The sequence below is a fragment of the Botryllus schlosseri genome, chromosome 10, assembly GCF_051294905.1.
Source record: "Botryllus schlosseri isolate E-star chromosome 10, Bs_hap1, whole genome shotgun sequence".
NCBI classification, from domain to species: Eukaryota; Metazoa; Chordata; class Ascidiacea; order Stolidobranchia; family Styelidae; genus Botryllus; species Botryllus schlosseri.
The window spans coordinates 14,077,875-14,098,339 of NC_137245.1; the positions used below are offsets into that span (position 1 = coordinate 14,077,875).

At 40.4% G+C, this 20,465-nt stretch overlaps 2 protein-coding genes across 2 annotated transcripts in view; one reads left to right on the forward strand and one right to left on the reverse strand.

The window, feature by feature from the left end:
- LOC145448079 (eukaryotic translation initiation factor 3 subunit I-like) overlaps positions 1 to 13,609 on the forward strand; it is a 52,313-nt gene extending 38,704 nt beyond the window's left edge. The window contains exons 2-10 of the mRNA XM_080326407.1: positions 11,263 to 11,322; positions 11,418 to 11,545; positions 11,652 to 11,770; positions 11,834 to 11,974; positions 12,039 to 12,175; positions 12,871 to 12,981; positions 13,044 to 13,133; positions 13,192 to 13,358; positions 13,417 to 13,609. Coding sequence (XP_080182533.1) covers positions 11,320 to 11,322; positions 11,418 to 11,545; positions 11,652 to 11,770; positions 11,834 to 11,974; positions 12,039 to 12,175; positions 12,871 to 12,981; positions 13,044 to 13,133; positions 13,192 to 13,358; positions 13,417 to 13,504 — 984 coding nt within the window. The 5' untranslated portion in view covers positions 11,263 to 11,319 and the 3' untranslated portion in view covers positions 13,505 to 13,609. The remainder of the gene's footprint in view (positions 1 to 11,262; positions 11,323 to 11,417; positions 11,546 to 11,651; positions 11,771 to 11,833; positions 11,975 to 12,038; positions 12,176 to 12,870; positions 12,982 to 13,043; positions 13,134 to 13,191; positions 13,359 to 13,416) is intronic.
- A 3,972-nt stretch (positions 13,610 to 17,581) lies between these two features.
- LOC145448912 (ribulose-phosphate 3-epimerase-like) lies at positions 17,582 to 20,465 on the reverse strand. Its single transcript, XM_080327362.1, has 3 exons — positions 20,151 to 20,465; positions 19,005 to 19,181; positions 17,582 to 18,011 (listed from the first exon to the last, which is right to left on the reverse strand). Exons 1-3 carry the CDS (start codon positions 20,463 to 20,465, stop codon positions 17,814 to 17,816), a joined length of 690 nt encoding a protein of 229 aa, XP_080183488.1. The 3' UTR covers positions 17,582 to 17,813.

Here is a 20,465-nt window from a genome sequence, read left to right on the forward strand (position 1 = left end):
TCATGCAGCTTTGTGAATGGTAGGACGATTGAAGTCTTTCGTTAATGAATTGTATAATCTCGGGCTTTATTGGATACGGAAAGAGTGAGTGTGTTTGCGTGTTTGTGAATGGTGTGTGTAAAGAGTGGTGATCAACTGATCAGTGTCATAATTTCTGTTGAAATGGACAGGGGGTACGAGAAATATTATTGAAAGCTCCAGGGGTACGAGCGCTAAAAAGGTTACGAAACACTGTTCTAGGTGCGCGGATATACTATTTAGGATGATGGCTTTAAGAAAACGTTTAGTCAATTACAGTTTATTAGTTAACTTCCCGAATTGATTTATTTTCGAAATGATGTATCAGAGACAAAATAGGCTATATGCTGTACCCACTTCTTCTTACGTAGTATGGAAATGATTTCCACTTGTTCACAGCTTCCAGAATGTTAAGAGTTGTTTCGATAAAAGACATTTGAAGCTATAATGGAGTCGAGGAATTCAAAAAGAAATCGGCGCCTGTCCTACTGCTCTTCTGTTCTTTAATGATGGGTCATATTTTCAAATGGAAAGACAAAATACTTTCACTTGACACATTGACATTCACTATGCCATGAAGACTTTCATAATTAACACAAACAATCCAAGAGCTTGTTGGAGGTACAGAATTTCCATATACAATTGAATAGTATGTTCATATTGAAATAAACCCATCGGCAAACGCCTGTTAGATAATCCGATTTGTGCGAATAATTATCGAGACGACAGATTTCGCGTCGTTGGGAGGGGCTGTTCACATTTCATTTGTGTGCCTTGGAGTCGACTTTTATCAAAATACACCAACCCAAACTCTGTCAACAACAAGAGTTCGAGTACCACCTGAAAATAGTACATTGAACGCTCTCTCATTCGAAATTTCATGCTGGTGACGTCATATTTTGTGATGCGATTGTTGATATACAATGTTCTTTCCAATTCTCTAATAGTTTAATCATAGTGTCCCATATATGGTTTAGTAGTTGCTGACGATTATCCCTGACGAGTGTCAGCCGAAAATATTCGGGTTTATTTCAATATGAATATACTATACAAACAATCCAATGCACGAGAAAATCACATAGTTATAAAGCTGATGCTCAGTTGATCATGAGCATCAGTCCTATTTCCTTTACTTTTTACTTCTATCGCAAAATCAAATGATATGAATATTTTTATAAGGGCATATAGGCCTAAATCAAATCGCCATGGAAGGCTCCGCTTATACAAAGATAAAATGTTGGATCAAGTCTAGCTACGACTAAAGTCGATCAAATCGTGGTATGATCCAGTACCCCTGCACATTTGGATAGATAAAGATACATATCGACATCGTGACGTCGCCTACTCTTTTCCCGAATGCCCATTGCCAGGCCGTGTTATTTTTGGCATATGCCAAAACTGCCAAAAATAGCTTATTTTTGGCATTTTTTTATTTTTATTTTTGGCAGTTTTGGCATCGACCTCTAAATAGATATTTTCAGACTCGAATTAGTCATAAAAACGCTTTATTTTGGTCAGTTTATCAATAGAGACCAAAAAATGTGCAGAATCCACTTATAATCAGTACCAACAAACAATAAGAAGAGAAAAAACCTAATGAATACATAGGTTAATAATATCAAACGAAACCACAAAATGTGCAGTATCCATTCGGCATCGGTGCCAATAAGCAAAAAGAATGAGAAGCCTAACAAACACGCTCAACACCTGATTGTTACAGCTCTTGAATAGACTTAAATTGTTTGCACTGTAACAGTGCTTCCAAACTCAGGTCAGCAAAGTTTCTCCTGAATTAATTTTTCGCCCAACGAATCTGGGAAACATCGCTTCAACAGTAGCCGTTGAGGGAAAGAATGTTGCCAGTCCTCCACAAAAGGTTTTCAGAGCTTCAAAATTTCGGAGGGCAGAACCGCCTTCCAAGCATCATGAAAAGAGATCACTGCGCTAGTGCCATCGATCTCACCGCGGAGAGAATTTTCTTCCCGATACTTTTCCAGGAGTTACCTGTGTTGTCACTCAACACATTCTATTTTGTAGCGTGACCATCCCATCTCCATCAGTAGTCTACCGATATATTTTAGGAGGATTTTTGTCACGTCAGATGGCTTTAATATTATCAACTCACATGGAAGAGTCCTGGGAAGGTTAGCTTGTTTAGGAACAATAACGCAACAAGACTGTCTGGCAAAACGAGATTGCAGCTCAGAAATAGCCAGACTGTTTGTTGAGTCACAATGTTCAACTCGATCACAATGCAAAAGTCATGGTTGAATTTGGGGGTTCCAGATCCATGAGCAGAATACAATTTATATTTTAGTAATCAGTACAGCGGCAGCTTTCCATTGATACACGTTTTATCAAATTTAGCCCTCGGCAAGCCGGTCAAAAATTGCCTTTGGACAAATGGAAAGTATGACGTAAACCAAATGCAGTCAGCCGTTCAATCTCGCCGTGCCCACACCATTTAGGACACCATGCTTTCTGTCCTAATGGGTGGGCAGGACCCATAGAGTAAGAATCCTGCCCTTCACACACGCTCTTCTCGCGTGTAATGCGGTCCTGTTAACACAACACCATGAAAGAAATACACTATTGGCAAGCCGTGTTATTTTTGGCATATGCCAAAAATTAAGTTATTTTTGGCATTTTTGGCATTTTTATTTTTGGCAGTTTTGGCATCTGGCTCCTAAAATGCCAAAAATAACACGGCCTGCCCATTGCCCAACGCCATTATCTCCTGTGTTGGCCACTGTTTGTAGAAGTGTATGCACTGAGTATATGGCATTCAGAACAGTGGTTCTTAACCGGAGGTGTTCAGTAACGAAGTGCTTCTACTTTTTCGAAGTACTCAAGTAGTTTTCCTCTACTTCTGGTACTTACTCAAGTAGATCTGATTTTCGCTACTTCTACTTCGTAATATTTTGTGATCTACTTACTTACTTTTCGTTATTTTCAGTTTGTCAAGTAGTAGTAGTTCAATTTTACAATCAGGAAGATAGCGTGGGAGATTTCGGGGCTGTTTTCACGGAGTATCAACATTTAATTTTCACAAAAGTTAAGTGAAATCAAGAATTTTCGTCGTGCTTCGCGCGCAGTGGATATGGAGTGACCAGTATGATTTCACGAAAGTATCGGTGAATATAATTTAGGTCGCAGGTTGGCGGGGTTCCGTTTACACCACATCGTCACCCTTCGCCCATATGAAATAATTCATCACAGTATATATGACTCATCATAACGTTTGAAACTGATGTTTCGCAATCTAGCATTTACTTGTCATATCGTAATCTAGCATGTCCATGGCGAGTCCTAATCTGGAAACGTGGACTCTGACTTTTTTTTAGTTTTAGAGCTGTTTTAGCACACCACCTTTGAAACTTTCTGGACTAAAGGCATGAAATACATGCTCCACTTTTAGAAGTAGTATCTATATTTCATTTTTGATTCCCAATATCATATACTTTCAGTTATAATTAATACCAGATCTTTTGTCTGGATAACATACATGTTGAAGTATAAAAGCAAGTGTAGTAATGCCTTTAATTTCCCGAAATAAAGCTACACAATATGGCATTTTACGGTCCACAATATTTTTTTTATTAACGTTTACTAATCGTGCAAAGTATTTACACCGTTACCGATACAACTTCTCCGTATAGCTCTTCGACTAAACTACGTGACTTATAATATGGGGGATGGCGCCGTACCATGGTCTCTTCTAAAACGTGCTATTCGAGAAAACAGAGGATTAGTATCGCATTTCCATATCAATTCTATCATGATGTTGATGAATGCTTATGCTATCGAAAATTAGATACCTGTTGGTATCCATCAATATGAATCAAGCTCGTCACCTTTCGCATAGCTCGATTTGCACCTTTTTACAATCCATGTCAACGAATTAGGATCGTTTTCACAACTACTTACTTACTTGAGTACTTTTAAAGTCAGTCAATTCTACTTCTACTTCAAGTAGTTTTAGATTGCTCATGGAAGAAGTACTTCTACTCGTACTTGAGTAGATTTTTTTTCGCTACTTCTACTTCTACTTGAGTAGCTTTCTTGACTACATTGACCACCTCTGTTCTTAACCTGTACTAACGTGTGTAACACGTATTCCAATCCGAAAGCCATTGCGGATCCCCAAATTTTCGCCGAGTCATAAAAACAAAAATCCATCATAAATCTACCGAAATCTGACTGTACACACATGATATAAAACTACATATTTCTTCCGGTGCATAAAAGCGATTTTGCGTCAACCAGGGCTGTGGAGTCGGAAAATTTTTCCACCGACTTTAACTCCGACTCCGACTCCGACTCCGACGCCAACAGTACTACAAATTTACTTCGAAAATTACGTGCCACAGTAACGGTTGAATGACTTTCATATAACCATTAAACATATGCAAACATATGCTCACAATGACATGCAAAATTGTTTGTTTGTGGCACATCTCGAAATATTCACTGTTATCATGGAAGTATCCATTTCAAAATATTCTTCCTTTTTTCATATGGTAAAGTTTTTATAACATTGAGTCACGCCATAGACGCCTTTTTCTCCACATGTGGTGATGACGATGTAGCCTCCCGCGGACCGCGGATGGTCATTGGGCATGCTCACACTAGGTATGTATTATAGACTTCATTTGCTGCGATTGTTGCAACACGAATTATGTCTGTCACTCGTAATACGTTTCCAAATCAATCAGTGCACGTGAGTAGTCCCCCCATAAAATGTCATGTCAAAAAGAACGAAATGTGAAGATTGAAGGCCGAAATCTCAAGAAGATTAGGAGCATGAAATATTTTTCCGAAGTCAGAAGTAAACCCGTCTTATTAGTTTAGTTTGTTGTGATCAGGTCGTCTGGTTTAAAGAGTTTACCTGAGTCGGCTTTGCGAGGAAAATCCCAGTGAAATACAGGCGTTCAGCTGAGGCTGAGAGTACGCGAATTTCGAAAGACGTGTTTGTGAAGCAAGTGATATATAGGTCTATATATCATTGGTGAAGCGAGCAAATCAACAAGTATCTATTACTAGACACCGCTCGCAATGCAGCGACCAAGACCAGCTCCGTATTATCGCAAATACATTTTTGGGTGTCTGGAGGTGAAAAAGTGACTAGAAAGAGTTGGAGATGTTTTATGTTTCAATCAATAATCGTCAGATTATATTTTCATCTGACACATTCGAATAATATATTCATATTTATTCGCGAAGATTCTCGACTGACCCTCGTCAGGGGATATCATCAGCAATAATGCAAGAATTTCCATCTGAACAAGACACACACAATGTACAATGCGATAAGACACAATACAATGTAATGAACAAATCGATAGGAGAATGACGAACGACCATGCAGCTGCGGTCTCTTAAACTGGCATCCACCTCGGCCTAGTGCCCGATGTCACAGTTCCTTTTTCGATGTTTGTCTCTATTCCGCACCTCTTTCTTGCTCTTTCCATTCTTGGTGAGAGCGTTCTTTTATCGGGTCTTTTTCTGGGCTGTTTGTCGCCTTAAGAACAGCGACGCGCGGAAGAGGAGCCTAACATAACCTACGAAACGGAATCAAAGCCGGGCTGCCTGGGCGGAAAGCGGTAAGTAGAAATTGTTTGGATTATTGACACTGAATAAATAATAATTGTTGTAAGTTAATGCTCACGTACCCATCACCTAATATTAATACATCCACTTAGCGGCCTGTTTAAACAATGTAATTCACCGCCTTCAATTTAGAAATAAAACCAAGTCGCCCAGAGATATAGTTTTAAAATTTTGGCTCGACCCGCTAACTTATTTTCTGCTTCTTATTTGGCTCTTTGGGGAAAATAATTGTCCACGCCTGATCTTTCCTGATTCCGCCCCAGTGATAGGCTATTTAAACCGGACATAGATCTTCGTTGTTGATTAATAGGTTTACAGGACGAGCTGTCAGAGTCCCAGATTAAGGTGAATATGATGTCTGTGGGTGTGAAGATATTCATGTTCATAACAAATTTGGACTTGTGCAAGAACATACGAAGACGGGCACATATTAAATTTGGTAACTATCATTAGAATAGGGCTACCGTATTTTTGTGGCTCAAATTCTGGACACTCTTTAGCGATCACTAGCGGGATTTACAATGTGTTATGATTATATGAATACATTGTTAGTCAATATGACGTCACATTAGCAAAGCTTCGCCTACATCGATTGTATGCAGGAGTGGAGTGGATCATAGGTCCTGAATTTGGTCATCTCTTATGTGAGCTTTGGTGATTGCTTGAGTCTGCAACAGATTTCTTCGCGGGCCGTTTTAAATCGTCTATTGGACTTACGAATAACATTAAAAGTCTGAAAATCGGCATTGTTCTAAACAATCGCAACAATGCAGCATAATGACCATAACAAAGGTCCTTGCGTGGTTGCAATTGTTCAGAACAATGCCGATTTTCAGACTTTAAGAGGTATTTCGAGGGGGTTCCGTTGCCTTGATGAAAGTTTTACGTTTATTATTAGAATCAGCGCGACTGTAGCTTTCAAATAAGATCAAGTGAATCTAAGCGCTCGTCTCGTCATCTATAGGATTAGCAATTACGTTACCGTTCCATCATAGTGTCCTATAGTTTCATGCTATGAAGCGATAAGAAATCTGCGACTGTAGCATAGGGTTGCCATACGTCCGGAATTTCCCGGACATGTCCGGAATTTCACTGAAAAATCTGCGTCCGGGAGGAATTTCTAAAATATGCCTAAATGTCCGGAATTTCAAAGGCTTGAAGCAGGCTCAAAAGTTTTTCGTAAAACATAAGCAATAATATTTTCAAGCAGATTTAAGCTATTCAAAATTGTTCCTCGCGCCGCGCGCTAGTTAAATACAACGTATAATGATGGGCACCAGGCCCCATCCTCGCCAAAAAATACAATCAAAATAAATATAAATAATCATCATTTACTGAAATAAGTCTGATTGAACTCGCAATTATAAGCTAACGGTATATTCCTAGAGTTGGTTAAGGCCAATTGGATGCTTCAGTCACAGACAGTGGTTCCAAATATTGGGGTCGTTCGCCTTTATCTGGGGATCGCGATGATCTTGGACGTAATCATCTTCCTAGGCCGTGAGTAAGTTTAGGCAAGCTGAATGTTTTTAGTAATCAGCTTATCAAGTTTTGAGCTTCGCCACGGAACATTTTCAAGTGGGAAATAAGGTCGCGACCATAAAAGGTTGGAAATCACCGGATGTGCAACCTGCTGGTGCATTTTATTGCAGCCTATAATATATGAAAGAATCAATATTATTGACATAATTCATACATAAAATTTACCAGCCAAATCCATATAGTAAGTGCCCAACATGTTACATCGACTACCCTATGGTGGGCCCAAGACCAGTGCTTTTTCGGGCGGAGGGGGGCAGAAAAAAATGTTGTTTCGGACCTGATTAAAACACATAAACAGATAGCCGTACCGACCTAACAGTATAGCAGGGCTGTCAAACACAATCCTGACAGGCCAGACACGGCCCGCCAGATGATTTCATCCGGCCCGTGGAGGAATCTATTGCGTACCCTAGCAGCAATCACCAGAGCTCACTTTACAGATGGCCAAATTCATGACCTATGTTCCACTCCATTCCTGTATAGTGTATACCAGAGGCGGCCAGCCCATGGCCCGCGGGCCAATTTTGAGTATTTGAGTATACCTAACAAATGGTTATTAACATCAAGTGGCCCGCGCAATGGTTCGTAAATACCATGTGGCCCTTTGGCCGAAAAGGTTGGCCGCCCCTAGTGTATACAGTCGATGGACAATGTTTTGCTAGTGTTATGTCATATTGACGGTCAATGTGTGACACCTCATTTTAAAATCCGCTAGTGGGCGCTAAAGAGTGCCCGGAATTTGCTTCGCAGAAATATGGTAACCCTACTGTAGCATCACTCGACCGTGAATCACGTGATGCGCATCTATCAGTAGGTTAGTTCAGTGCTCTTCAACCTTTTTCGTCGTGGTACACCCTTTTAACATTTTCTCAAAACTCGTACACCCCTGACCGTATAATACACCGATAACGCCGAAAGCCGCATTTTGATTACATATACAATATGTCCGGATTCCAACGGGGATTCGCCATGGCGCATGGACGACAAATGCTCATATGAAATTGGATACTGGGAACTTAACACCACGGAGACCCCTTGTGGTGTTCTGTGCCTTCACTTATTTCTTGAGATATGCAATGCGCAAATTTTCTTACTGTAGAAGCAAAACATCCCAGCAGGCTTACAATATATAATTTATGTACCAAAATCGCGAGTATAAATATCAAGAAAAGACACTAGGATTATGTGTGTAGTCGCGCAGAGCGCGAAAATTTTGCACCTTAAATGGATTTCATCGAAAATGTTGGTAGTTTCACATATTATTGTCAAAAATTTATTAATTCTCAGCTCACGTGATCAGATTAACCCGTAGAGCTGATGGAGGGTGTTTTCGAAAATATTGGGTACAATATTAATGATGATGCATCTTGCGGTTCCTATTAATCACTTAGTTGCATGTTGTTATTTCTTGGCCTCTCACCAGGATTGTTTGTATTGTTATTAATAATATTTCATTACACATCAATGACAGTGGTGATAATCGCCTGTTTTGAATTTGTGCGCCACGAAAGTGCATTTCCAAAAGTTTAGTATTTTTGCTTTGGGTAATGAGGACGACTTTTGCTTGCACGCGCACTCCCATTCTTCATTCTCTCTCGCTAACGTGCGTCCACTTTCAGGACTTTGAAGCTCGGTTAACTCTTCTTCTGGGCTTTTCATGACGTTACGTTAACAGGGGGTCGGCGACGAGGAGCCTAGATAAACATCCGACACATAGAAACATGGCAGAGCCGAGACTAGAACCAGCAACAATTGGTTACATAATGACGGCCGCCAACACACGCTAATTTGAATATGTGTAGAAGATCGCAAAATTATGGTTATGCGGCTGAATAAGGCCGTACGTCCGCAGGTTGAGCACCCCTGACGTAGCCGAAATAAGCATGGACATTTGAGCAAGGCTGCAACGTATAGTAAATGATAATACGAATAAGGGCTCGAGGTTACTGGACCACCATCTAACGCAGTGGTTCGCAAACTCGACCCCGTGCCTGCGTAAATAGGCTATGTATTCTGCACTATTCATAAGCTGGCCGCAGGAAGCACAAATTCAAAATGTCCGAGATCTCCTCGAGAATCATCAGACAGATATCGCAAGCTGAACACATGCTAACTCCACCCTGCTCTACTCGAAAAGGAAGTAATAAGTCCATTACCAAAGGTTGAATGATTAGAAACATTTGCTTATGACATCACATTGTACGATATTACACATCCGGTCATTCTGTTTTAAAGCATAAACTGGCGTATTTTTGTGATAGCTATAGTCATCGTATCATCGGTTCATCATAATGTGGATCTGGTATACCCCTGTACACCCCATCCGAGTGGTACACCCTTTGAAAATTCTGGTACACCCTAGGGTGTACGACCACCCCGGTTGAAGAGCACTGGGTTAGTTATCTTATACATAACTAACCTACGGATAGATATACAACACCCGTCGTCACGCTTGCTTGCTCGGAGGAAAATACTGCTCAACAATCTGAGCGCAACGTAATTTCCAATCCCACAGCTGACGACCCGAACGCTCAAATTAAATAAATTTAATCTTATTTGAAAGCTACTGTCGCACTGATTCTGAAAATGTACTTTACAGTCTCATCAAGGCAATGGAACCATCCCGAAATAGCCTTCAAAGTTTGAAAATCGGCTATGTTCTAAACAATCGCAGCGACGCACCACAATGGCCATAACAATGCTCCTTGCGTGGTTGCGATTGTTCAGAACAATGCCGATTTTCAGACTTTGCGGTGTATTTCGAGGCGTTTCCATCGTCCTGATTTGATTTTAATGTATATTTTCGGAATCAGTGCGACAGTAGCTTTCAGATAACATCAACTTTATTCAATTTGAGGGCTCGGGTCGTCTACATTCTTTGGTGTAACCGGGACCGAAAGCACATGTTTTCAGCCCCATCCCGCCCAAATAAACAATGATTTTGAGCCCACACTATAGGGTAATCGATGCAACTTCTGAGGGGGGGGTGCTTGCTATATGAATCTGGTTTCTGTATGCCTCTGGTCGTTAAATTATTGGAATGAATTCTGTCAATAATATTGGTCGTTCCATATATTACTATATAGATACTACTCCCCGCCCACATGATCAGAGTTAGCGGTAGTGCTGGTGGAGGTTGATGAGTTCGAAAATACTGGGAGCGTAATGTACTTCGTTAAGTCATGTTCATGTCCTACCGATAAGATTGTTAATCAGCCTTATGCCGGTGGGCATCACGGAGCTTTATAAACACCCCACATCCAGTGGTTTCCAACCTTTTATGGTCACGACTCCAACTCCAATCTGAAAATGTTCCGAGGCCCAGATCAAAATTCTACGAGCTGATTACTAAAAGAAGTCAGCACCTTTGCCCAGGCTTTCTCACGGGCTATTTTGGAACTGATCACGTTCAACATATTCGCAAACCCCAGAATAAAGGCAAAGGACCCTCCCCCCCCCCCCCCCGTTTCGAACCACAATCTTTGAATAAAGCATTTACACGACCTTAACGATCTATAGAAATATACCGTTCTCCTATAATTGCGATTACAATTTGGCTTATTCCAGTAAATGAAGGTTGTTTATATTTATATTTTATGGCAGTTTTTGCGAGGATGGTAGGGCCTAGTCTCCATATTAAAATCAATAAATGTGGTAGTAAATCGCGCGCAGAAAAATATCATACATCAGCATAAATATTTCCAAACTATATTGTTTTTATGCTGATTTACGAAAAAAATTATGAGCCTACGTCAAAATTCCGGACATTTGGCATATTTTAGAAATTCCTCCCGGATGCTAGTTTGAACAGTGAAATTCCGGACATGTCCGGGAAATTCCGGACGTATGACAACCCTAGGCAAGTGGCAACAATACATTAGAGAGATGGAAGGCACCGATTCAAATAATAATTAAAATAATAATGATATAATAATTATGGGGCTTGAAACCCGTTTTTGTCATTATGTCCATGTCCATTTCATATATAAATTTCTTTTTTATCATGAGCCATATCATACTATGCATCGAAATCCCCATTCGACATCCATGTTCGCTGTTTTGCTGGAGCCTGTGGATTGTCGTTGTTATATCGTATATTTTGCGCAATATTTAAGCCCGATTGAAGAAAATATACCGTAATCGAGCATCATGGTGAGTTATTTCTTATCCAAAAGCTGCTAATATCTTGTTGTCTTCATATTCAATGTAGTTCCTTATGAATTTATATTTATTGATTTCCATTTCAGAAACCGTTAATCCTCCAGGGTCACGAACGTTCTATTACTCAAATAAAATACAACAGGGAGGGTGATTTACTGTTTACAGCCGCAAAAGATTCCCAACCGAATGTATGGTTCACAATCAACGGTGAAAGGTTTGTTGTTTGAGCTATAACTATAAGCGCATTACTTGCTATGCCTACTAAAAATAGGTGACAAAGTCAGCCGACTAGATGTGTCTGATCAATACTTTTAATGCAGGTTAGGCACATATGATGGTCACAGAGGTACGGTATGGGCAATCGACGTAAATTGGGACAGTACCAGAGTGTTGACAGCTGGTGCTGATCAGACTTCAAAATTGTGGGATTGTGAAACAGGTTTGGATGCTACCACATAAGGCAATCGTAGCTATTTGACTTATCATCCCAAATCGTTTCCAGGTGCATGTGTTACTACATACGACACGAAATCATCTAGCAGAAGTGCGAATTTCAGTTATTGTGGCAATTTACTTGAATACACAACCGACAGACAAATGAAACACGAACCTATGGTGTCAGTTCATGACGTGAGGGAGCCAGGTAAAGTAAAGATTTGAATTGGAATGTCATTATTGTGTTACTTTGAATTTTACTTTTTGAGCAGCCGATGCAACCCCAGCCCTGCAGTTCAACATAGAGACAAAGACAATGTCCAAACCGATGTGTTCGCTGTGGGGTCCGTTGGATGAATACATCATTACAGGCCATGATGATGGTACCCTTGCCCATTGGGATACAAAGGTTTGTATGTGTATCTACGCAGGACATATTGTATGGCCGAATGCTGTCGTAAAAATAAGAAATGTTTCCAATGTATGATTTTTACGTCGCATTAACTTCTCCATTTTCCAATATCTAATAATTGCATTAGTACATATGTTCAATGCCACAATTATGCTATCGATTCGTCCTCCGAGTCTGACACAAATACCCTCTTGCTCAGTGGTCCTTGTCAACTTCTATAATGCAATGACTTTAAAGGCTTGTTCATTAATTAGAAACATATAAAAATCTAATTTGAAACTGATAATAGAAATATATCATGAAAGTTGCGCCACAATGCTGCATGTATTATACCAAATAGTTGAAAAGTAGCCCTCAACTAGTTCTGGCCTAAAAAGACAGTACAATTTATTGACATTTGATATTATAATAGATCTATCCATCTAGTGAAGTCAGATTTCTTTCGAAATATACCCAACGCTCAAAATCAAGCTAATGGTTTTATCTGGACTTCACTTTCTAGAAACTTTGATCTGATTTATGACTAGGCCTATTTCTATATTTGAGGATATGAAATCTAGCGGTAAGTAGCCTATGTCTTGAGCGAGTTATTTTCATTTGTAGTAGTTGCCGCACTTGCTTCGGAAGCAGAAGATGTGAAATGTTACTAATCCAACGCAACTGTGGTAATGCGAGTTGACGTGTCTTTCTAGACTGGCCAGTTACTTCATTCAGTTCGTGAGCACACCGCCCTCATCAGAGATATGCAGTTCAACCGGGATCAAACAATGCTAATCACCGCCAGTAAAGACAAAACAGCAAAGGTATAGTCTGTGTGCCAAAAATCTGAAAAATGATTATATTATGGCTTGCTCATCAATTTCAGCTCTTTGACACGGCGACGTTACGGCATTTGAAAACATATAAAACTGACAGGCCTGTGAATTCCGCGGCGGTGTCACCTACAGCTCTCCACGTAAGCTGATCTGTGGTAGTATTTTAGAAAATTGTTGTTGATTGAATACGTCACCCAGGTTGTAATCGGCGGTGGTCAAGAAGCGATGGAAGTCACAACAACCAGCACAAGAGTTGGTAAATTCGATGCAAGGTTCTTCCATCTGGTTATCGAAGAAGAGTTTGGCAGGGTTAAAGGTCACTTTGGTCCGATTAACAGTCTCGCGTTTCATCCTAACGGGAAAAGGTGAGTGCAGGTTGTATGTCATTCATATTGAAAACTTGATTTGAATATTATTTTGCAGTTACTCAAGTGGGGCTGAAGATGGTTTTGTGCGTGTTCACAACTTTGATCAGAATTACTTTGATTACGATATTGAGTACCAGCGATAACGCTGGTATGATATAGAGTGTTTGCAAGCATTTTTGTGGCTGTTTGAATTGTGTTATGCCTCGGATCGGTTTACGGATAACAGGAAATAAATTGTGGGTAACGGATTTCGCTTGGGATGCTCGAAGTGAAGTTGTCCAACTAGGTTGTTACAAGTGTAGGTCTGTAGCACTCAAGCTCCAGATCTCGGTCATTTAGAACAGTGATTCTCCAACTTTTTAAACACCACCCCTTGATGATGGTGAAAATTTTCGTGCCCCATTATTGTTATATAATAAAAGGCTACTTCGACGTAAATCCTCGTTTATTAGATTCAAAAGCCATATTATACATTGCGTTTACCAGCTACTCGTAATTCTGAGACATCTTCTGATCGGTGCCTGACGGCACAGCTATGTAAAATCATCGTATAATTAGGATTATCGACGTTGTTGAAACTCAAGTTTGAGCACAAATGAAACTCATTACGAGTTCAAGAAACATCATTTCCCCCAGGCGGCTTCGCACCCCCAGTTTGAGGACCAAGCAGTGTTGGGATCGAGTCACTACCTTCGAGTCACGAGTCATTGCGCATTTTGACTCGAGTCAAGTCAAGTCAATCGATTTTCAAAGGTGACTCGAGTCAAGTCAAGTCACTCGATTTTTGGAGGTGACTCGAGTCAAGTCAAGTCACATTTCAAGTCAAGTTGGCTTTTCGAAGTATGAGGCATGATTACGTCATTGCAATTTGCTATCTGTCTGAAATGCATATTGAGTGGTCAGGTCATTGATTCCAAACCGACGAACGAATATAGGGTTAAATATACACGCAAAAAGGCGCTGAATCGCTCACATAATAAACATAGAACTATTAAACTGCGTAATTGCATAGCCTCGGTTAAAAGTTATCAGCCAAAATAGAGAATAGAGAAACACATTGATAAGATGCGATACATTACCCATTTACAAATATATGATACAATTCGATCCTATGGCAATGGTTGATAACTGTACTAACTATATTCGAATTCAATTTCAATAAAGGTTTGGTTAAGGTAAGAATAGAGAACAGAAATAGACAGTTTGCTGTTTTATTACTTTACTACTAGAGTTACAACGTAAGCTGTAAGCTTCGATCACTTCGTTTGCGGTCAATTTATTTGTGGGAGAACAATCGAGCCTCAGTTATACGCACGGTCATTGAATGATTGGTCGCTCTCATGGGTTACACCCGCGTTTCGCGAACAATCCGAACATGTGCAAGATACAGTGATTTCTATCGACACCGATTACTTGATGACTTGAAATTGACTCGTGAATTTTGCTCCGAGTCACGAGTCAATCCACATTTCTGATACGCCGAGTCAAGTCAAGTCATTTTAGCAAAGTGACTCGAGTCAAGTCAAGTCATGTGAAAGAGGTGACTCGAGTCAAGTCATGACTCGAGTCATCCCAACACTGGGACCAAGATCCCTGAAAATTTTGAACTTGTCAGTTGAATGCGATCATAGGGCTTATTGCATATGGCAATATATAGACCAGTGGTTCCCAACCTTTTTCGACTCATCGCCCCCTTTTCACACTCCACACCGATCATCGCCCCCCCCCCCAAATATTGGGAACCGAAAAATGGGCATACAGACTGAAATCACCGGCGATTTGACTAAGAAAAAAGGTCAAGTTTTCGGCTCGACCTCGAAATTACACTTTTCCAGCTAAATTTTGATGAGTTGACTAACAAAAAAGGTGATTTCTCCGACTTGGTTCCAAAAGGCCCGTAACAGCACTTCGTCAGCCACCCCCCGCCCCAATCCGTTAGTCTTGACCCCCCTCCATAGGGCGATAAAGCAAACTTCTGCACCCCTCAGACCCAACTCCCCCGATACCTCTTTACCGCTACTTCTCAGCACAAATTTTTGTTGTTAGTGGGCTTAATTCGCGCGAAGTGTGAAAAATTGCTATCATTCATGATTGAATCGGTCAATATGATCGGTAATTGCATATATATTGCTGTCAATATTTTATCCTCTCTCTGCTCATGTATTCAGATTTACCGGTGAAGCTAAGTGAGGCGTCTTGGATATGTAGGGCCCGTACATAATAATTGAACAGATTCGGGCGAACCCGTGGGTATAATGACTTCGTTACGTAATGACATTTCGTGGCCTGTCTGCTATGTCAGAAGATATTCAAATTGCTAAACTAAAAGACGCACACGATTTCAAATTGGTATTTCTGCACTGGCAATTAATTTTTCTCTGCGAGATGGCATTTTTTGTGGGGTTCTGATTGCCAGGGCAGGAACATTTGGCGCCATCCATTCAGGCGCCTGTGGACGATTAAATATATACGTATATCGTATATAGATCGAAGTCGGTCAGTATAAAGGCAGTCCTTTTCCGTCAAATTTTTCTCGTTCTGGCACACTTCTTGCAGTCGCATGTTACATGGCCTGAAACTTCATATGTCTTGGTGCGTCATGGTGTGACAATGGCTGACGCCGAGATGCCCATTTCTATAACTCGTGCGTATTATTTCATGGAGGAAGGGTATCCAATAAGCAAGAAATATGCGACCACGAAATGGCGCGCAGCGCGAAATTTTTTTGAAAAAGTTGCCTAAATTTCCAAACCAATAATCTATAATTATTGCTAATTCATGAAAAAATTGTGGGTCCCTTCGAGTTCGGGTCCCCCATCCCAATTGGGGGTTTGGGTGTGGAAGTTACGGTCATGGACGCCAATATAGCCATTTCAACGTGCCATCGCCCCCTTGGCTATTTTCGCCCCCCTGGACCGACAAATCGCCCCCTGGGGGGGCGATATCGCCCACGTTGGGAACCACTGATATAGACCTATAAAATTTACCTGTTCTTTATGTAGCCAGCGTTGGGATCAGGTCAGAAGTCGTTAACTCACAAGCGCGTGTCGAATTCTAGAAGCACGAGGCATGATTCAAGACGTTGCATTTTCAAGATTGAATAGCTACTAATTCTGAACCGAGCAACGAGTTAATTATACAACAGCGTAAGCTGTAATCGCTTTGTTTGCTGTCAATTTACTTTTTCACATAGTGATGAAAGCTGTGTTAAACCAGGCCGCGCAATCGTTGAATGACTGGTTGCTCATGCTCACGCAGGTCCTATTAGAGTGTCGAGAACATGTAGGCTACAAGTAGATTGTCGTACAAAAAAAATTGCTTTGGGTGACGAGTCAATCCGCATTTTCGAAACGCCTATAGTCCAGTCTGAAAAAGATGATTAAAGTCGTCCCAACACTGGTCTTATCGATGTTCTTTTTAGTTCTTTCCATCTGCCTAACTGGGCATCAACGAGAGACAGTACGTTCTTTCAAATCAGACAATCAAACTTGCGTTGTCTCAAGTGCAGCAATTTGCTTGCAAAACTATTGTTCTTCCTTTTGGTTTCGAATCCTGCTGCGATTCAGACGACGGACAAATTTCTTGTCATTTGTTGGCAAGCACTATATATCCGACGAGGTGATTTTAATACCGATACTTCTTGACAAATCAATGACTTAGCTTTCTTGTGCCTAGGATGAAGTATTGCAAAATTCAAGAAATTGGACGCTTGTCTAACGAATCGTCCTGACCTATTCGAATTTCCAGACAATTTTCTACACTGTTGTAAAATTTGAGTTCATGATCGCAAGTCTATGTGTTGTGCTAAGTTAAATTTGAAAGTGTAATTTGGCATTAGAATAGGGTAAATGTGAAACAAAAGTATGTTCTATCAAACGAATCCGAACAACCGCAATCATATTAGGACAGGATTTGTCTTGCATAAACTTCAATGCCAGAATCAGCCTACTCATTAAATCAATGTTTTCAATATTTGTTTCAATTAATCAATTTTATTTGCTTTTGTGTTGCATAATTTTGTTGTAAATGGATTTCGGGCTGATTTTCAAGGTTCTGATTCAAAATTTTACCAGCACCGCAAGGTTGAGAACGAATGAGCTAGACGTTCAAGTACCAATAGATAGCAATGTCAAAATTTTTCATGTGTCCTAGATCAGTTAACATTATTTCGTTACATGCATTACTACTGGCTGACATACTCTCAAACAGATCTATCAGAATAACCACACTGATAAGTCGTATTCATGCATAGGCCTTCCTAACCTTTTGACCCAAGCGGGGATACAAAGAAAGCAAACAAGTAGAAAACGAATGGTGCATTATTCGAAATAGCAGCTTGTCAGTAGATTGCATGAAAATTGCGTGTTGCAGTACGAAATGAGGTTGAGAACACAGCTCCAATGCAGAGGCACTAAATCGCGTTTTGAATCCGGCAGTTACGTAGACGCGGCATCACCTACGTACACCGTACTCCTCGACAACAGATCTCAGTTCTTCGATCACACCTTTGGGGTCGGAGCTCCTCATGATCGCCGAACCGGACACAATCATATTCGCCCCAGCTTCCGCGCAATGCTGAATAGTGGCGGGGCTTACCCCACCATCAACCTCAATATCAAGCCCAGGAAACTCAGACCTCAATGATTTGACCTATAAAGCAAGTATAGGTTATGAGAAACTTGACTTGGGTAAATAATGGATTATGAAATGTTTGAAAGGAACGTAACAAACTGTAAGATAGAATTTTTAACAGATGCAAACCAGACCTTTTTCGTAAAGCTTCGAAATTAACAGTTCTTATTTTCAAAGAGCTTCTTGGAGGTACAGAACTTCAATATACAATTGAATGGTATATAGTTGCTGACGATTACGCCTGACGAGTGTCAGTTGAAAATATTGTGGGTTCATTTCAATATGAATATACTATTCAATTCATATTTTCACTAGATAAGAACACAGCATAAATTACGGAATGCAGGCAAGACTGCTTATGAATCCCTTTAGTGTGCTGTTAACTATTGAAAAGAGGCACCCGAAAAGTCCTCCGAGTTCAATAAATTTTTTACTGCAATGGATGATGTAGTGAAAGCTGTGAAGACGTCTGTAGGCAAGATCGTGATGCAGAGCGACATTTAAATTTCACATTACACTCAAAAAAAAATTCGATATTAGAAAATGATTGATTTGACTTTAATATCTGTTCAAGTAAGACTAGTCCAAAATAAGTATAGATGAAAAGCAGGCAGGAATTACCATATCAATGATGAATGATGAATGATCAAGATCTCTAAAACATTTGCTACCATTCATTTTTATTACATGCTACGGATGGGTGAGTTGCTCGCTAACTGGCGAGAAGGCGTGTAGCTCGGGCACCGTTTAAGGAATCCAGACAAGTATTTCCAACTGGCACATACAGACACTGAATGTGTATAGGAAATGGTTTTGCTGATCATTGTAGGAGTTTGGTAAGCGTGTCTAAGGCTAGGCACAGGTGGAATCACGTATATTCGTTAATTTACAATTTTCGCTCAGAATCATTCTTGCCATTAATTCAAAGACTCAACTGATATAGACACAAATATCCACAAGTCTCTCTATACCGCTTCTGTGACTTGGACTTGGACATCTTAAGCTACATACCTTTGACATCATGTCCGTCATGAACTTTTGCCCTCCGAAGCCAGGCTCGACTGTCATTACTAAAGCCATATCGCACATTTGGGAATGAAGCAATTCAATCAAAAGCGAAACGGGTGTGCCAGGTTTTATGCCACATCCAGCCTTCATACCGCTTTCATGTATTTGCTTTATCAAATCCTAGAAAAAAAAATGTCAAGCTAAGTGACATTTGTAAGCAAAGACATATCCAACACACATGATAAGACTAAAATATGATTTCAACATCAGCATAACACTGTTATAGTGATGCAATATCCACCCCATAACCCCTATACACTGTACTGTACGGGTACGTGGTTCATAACCTTGGTGCATGGCTATTCATCATGGAACCAGGAAGCAACATCAATAGAAGTAATTTTTCCTGAGTCTACATGTAGTTTGATGTACCACACTATTATAACTAGCATGACAGTCAATGCTCTGTTTTACCGTTTTGTTTTGGATGTTTTTCGTACCGACTCAAGCTCTGCTGCTAATATTCTCTTTGCAGAACTTGTGACTCCACTAATTTTTGTGAATCGACTAGGTAAGACAATCCTACAATAACTCATTACATTTTAGTCATCATTATTACCAAGTGAATTAATCTTATTTTTTTATTTCTTTTCTCAAAAATAGTGCCATTTTAGAATTTCATTCTCCAAACCACGAAAGCAAAGTTTATATATGGAATAAAGTTGATTTTTGACACTTACTGGTCCGAAGCAACAGGAAAAAATTGTTACATTGTGTCATTTTGTAACAAGTGGAGTAGATGTCTAAATGTCATTTTGTAACAAGTGGAGTAGATGTCTAACAAATTGTTTTAGGTGGTCGGCAAATCTTAGTTTGTGAGGTCACTGCGTATCAAAAATGTGATACAAAATGGCATCAAGTAAGCCCAGGATTAACCTCCATAACGTGACTCGACAACAAAATATTCGACGACTCTTAAATTGATTCAAAAATTTGTCTCAGAGGCGCCAGTCATCCTAACATCGCTTGGAAGTCGTCCCTCTGGGTCGAATCGATCCACACGGACACGGGGTGAAATTCGACAGCGTGACTTCTACCTTGTCACACCAATCTACCGGCACCACTGCGGTATATAAAACTCCCTCTCACCTGTGGCTGTTGCGTAGATTCCAAATGGAATGTAAACAAATTGACTTTCGCGTCCGCCATCGGCTTAACCCACTGCTCCGGCTTAGACACCATCATGTGCGCATCAAAGAACGGCTTGTCGCCTAGGTTATCGCGGATACTCTGCACTACGGGATGGCCGAACGTCAAATTCGGTACAAAGTGCCCATCCATGACGTCGAGATGAAGATAGTCGGCACCGCACTCCACCATTCTCTGGCACTCGCTCGCCAAATTCGCGAGATTGCTATTCAATATCGAGGGCCCGATCCTCGCCGGTGGCGCCATAGTAACCAT

What these genes read in the sequence shown, in the direction of transcription:
- LOC145448912 (XM_080327362.1), bottom strand. Translation starts at nt 20,465, where the DNA reads ATGGTTACTATGGCGCCACCGGCGAGGATCGGGCCCTCGATATTGAAT. An exon ending in AATCTACGCAACAGCCACAG is followed by an intron (nt 19,182 to 20,150) that starts GTGAGAGGGAGT and finishes TTTTTTTTCTAG; the next exon opens with GATTTGATAAAGCAAATACA. An exon ending in TGACGGACATGATGTCAAAG is followed by an intron (nt 18,012 to 19,004) that starts GTATGTAGCTTA and finishes CTTGCTTTATAG; the next exon opens with GTCAAATCATTGAGGTCTGA.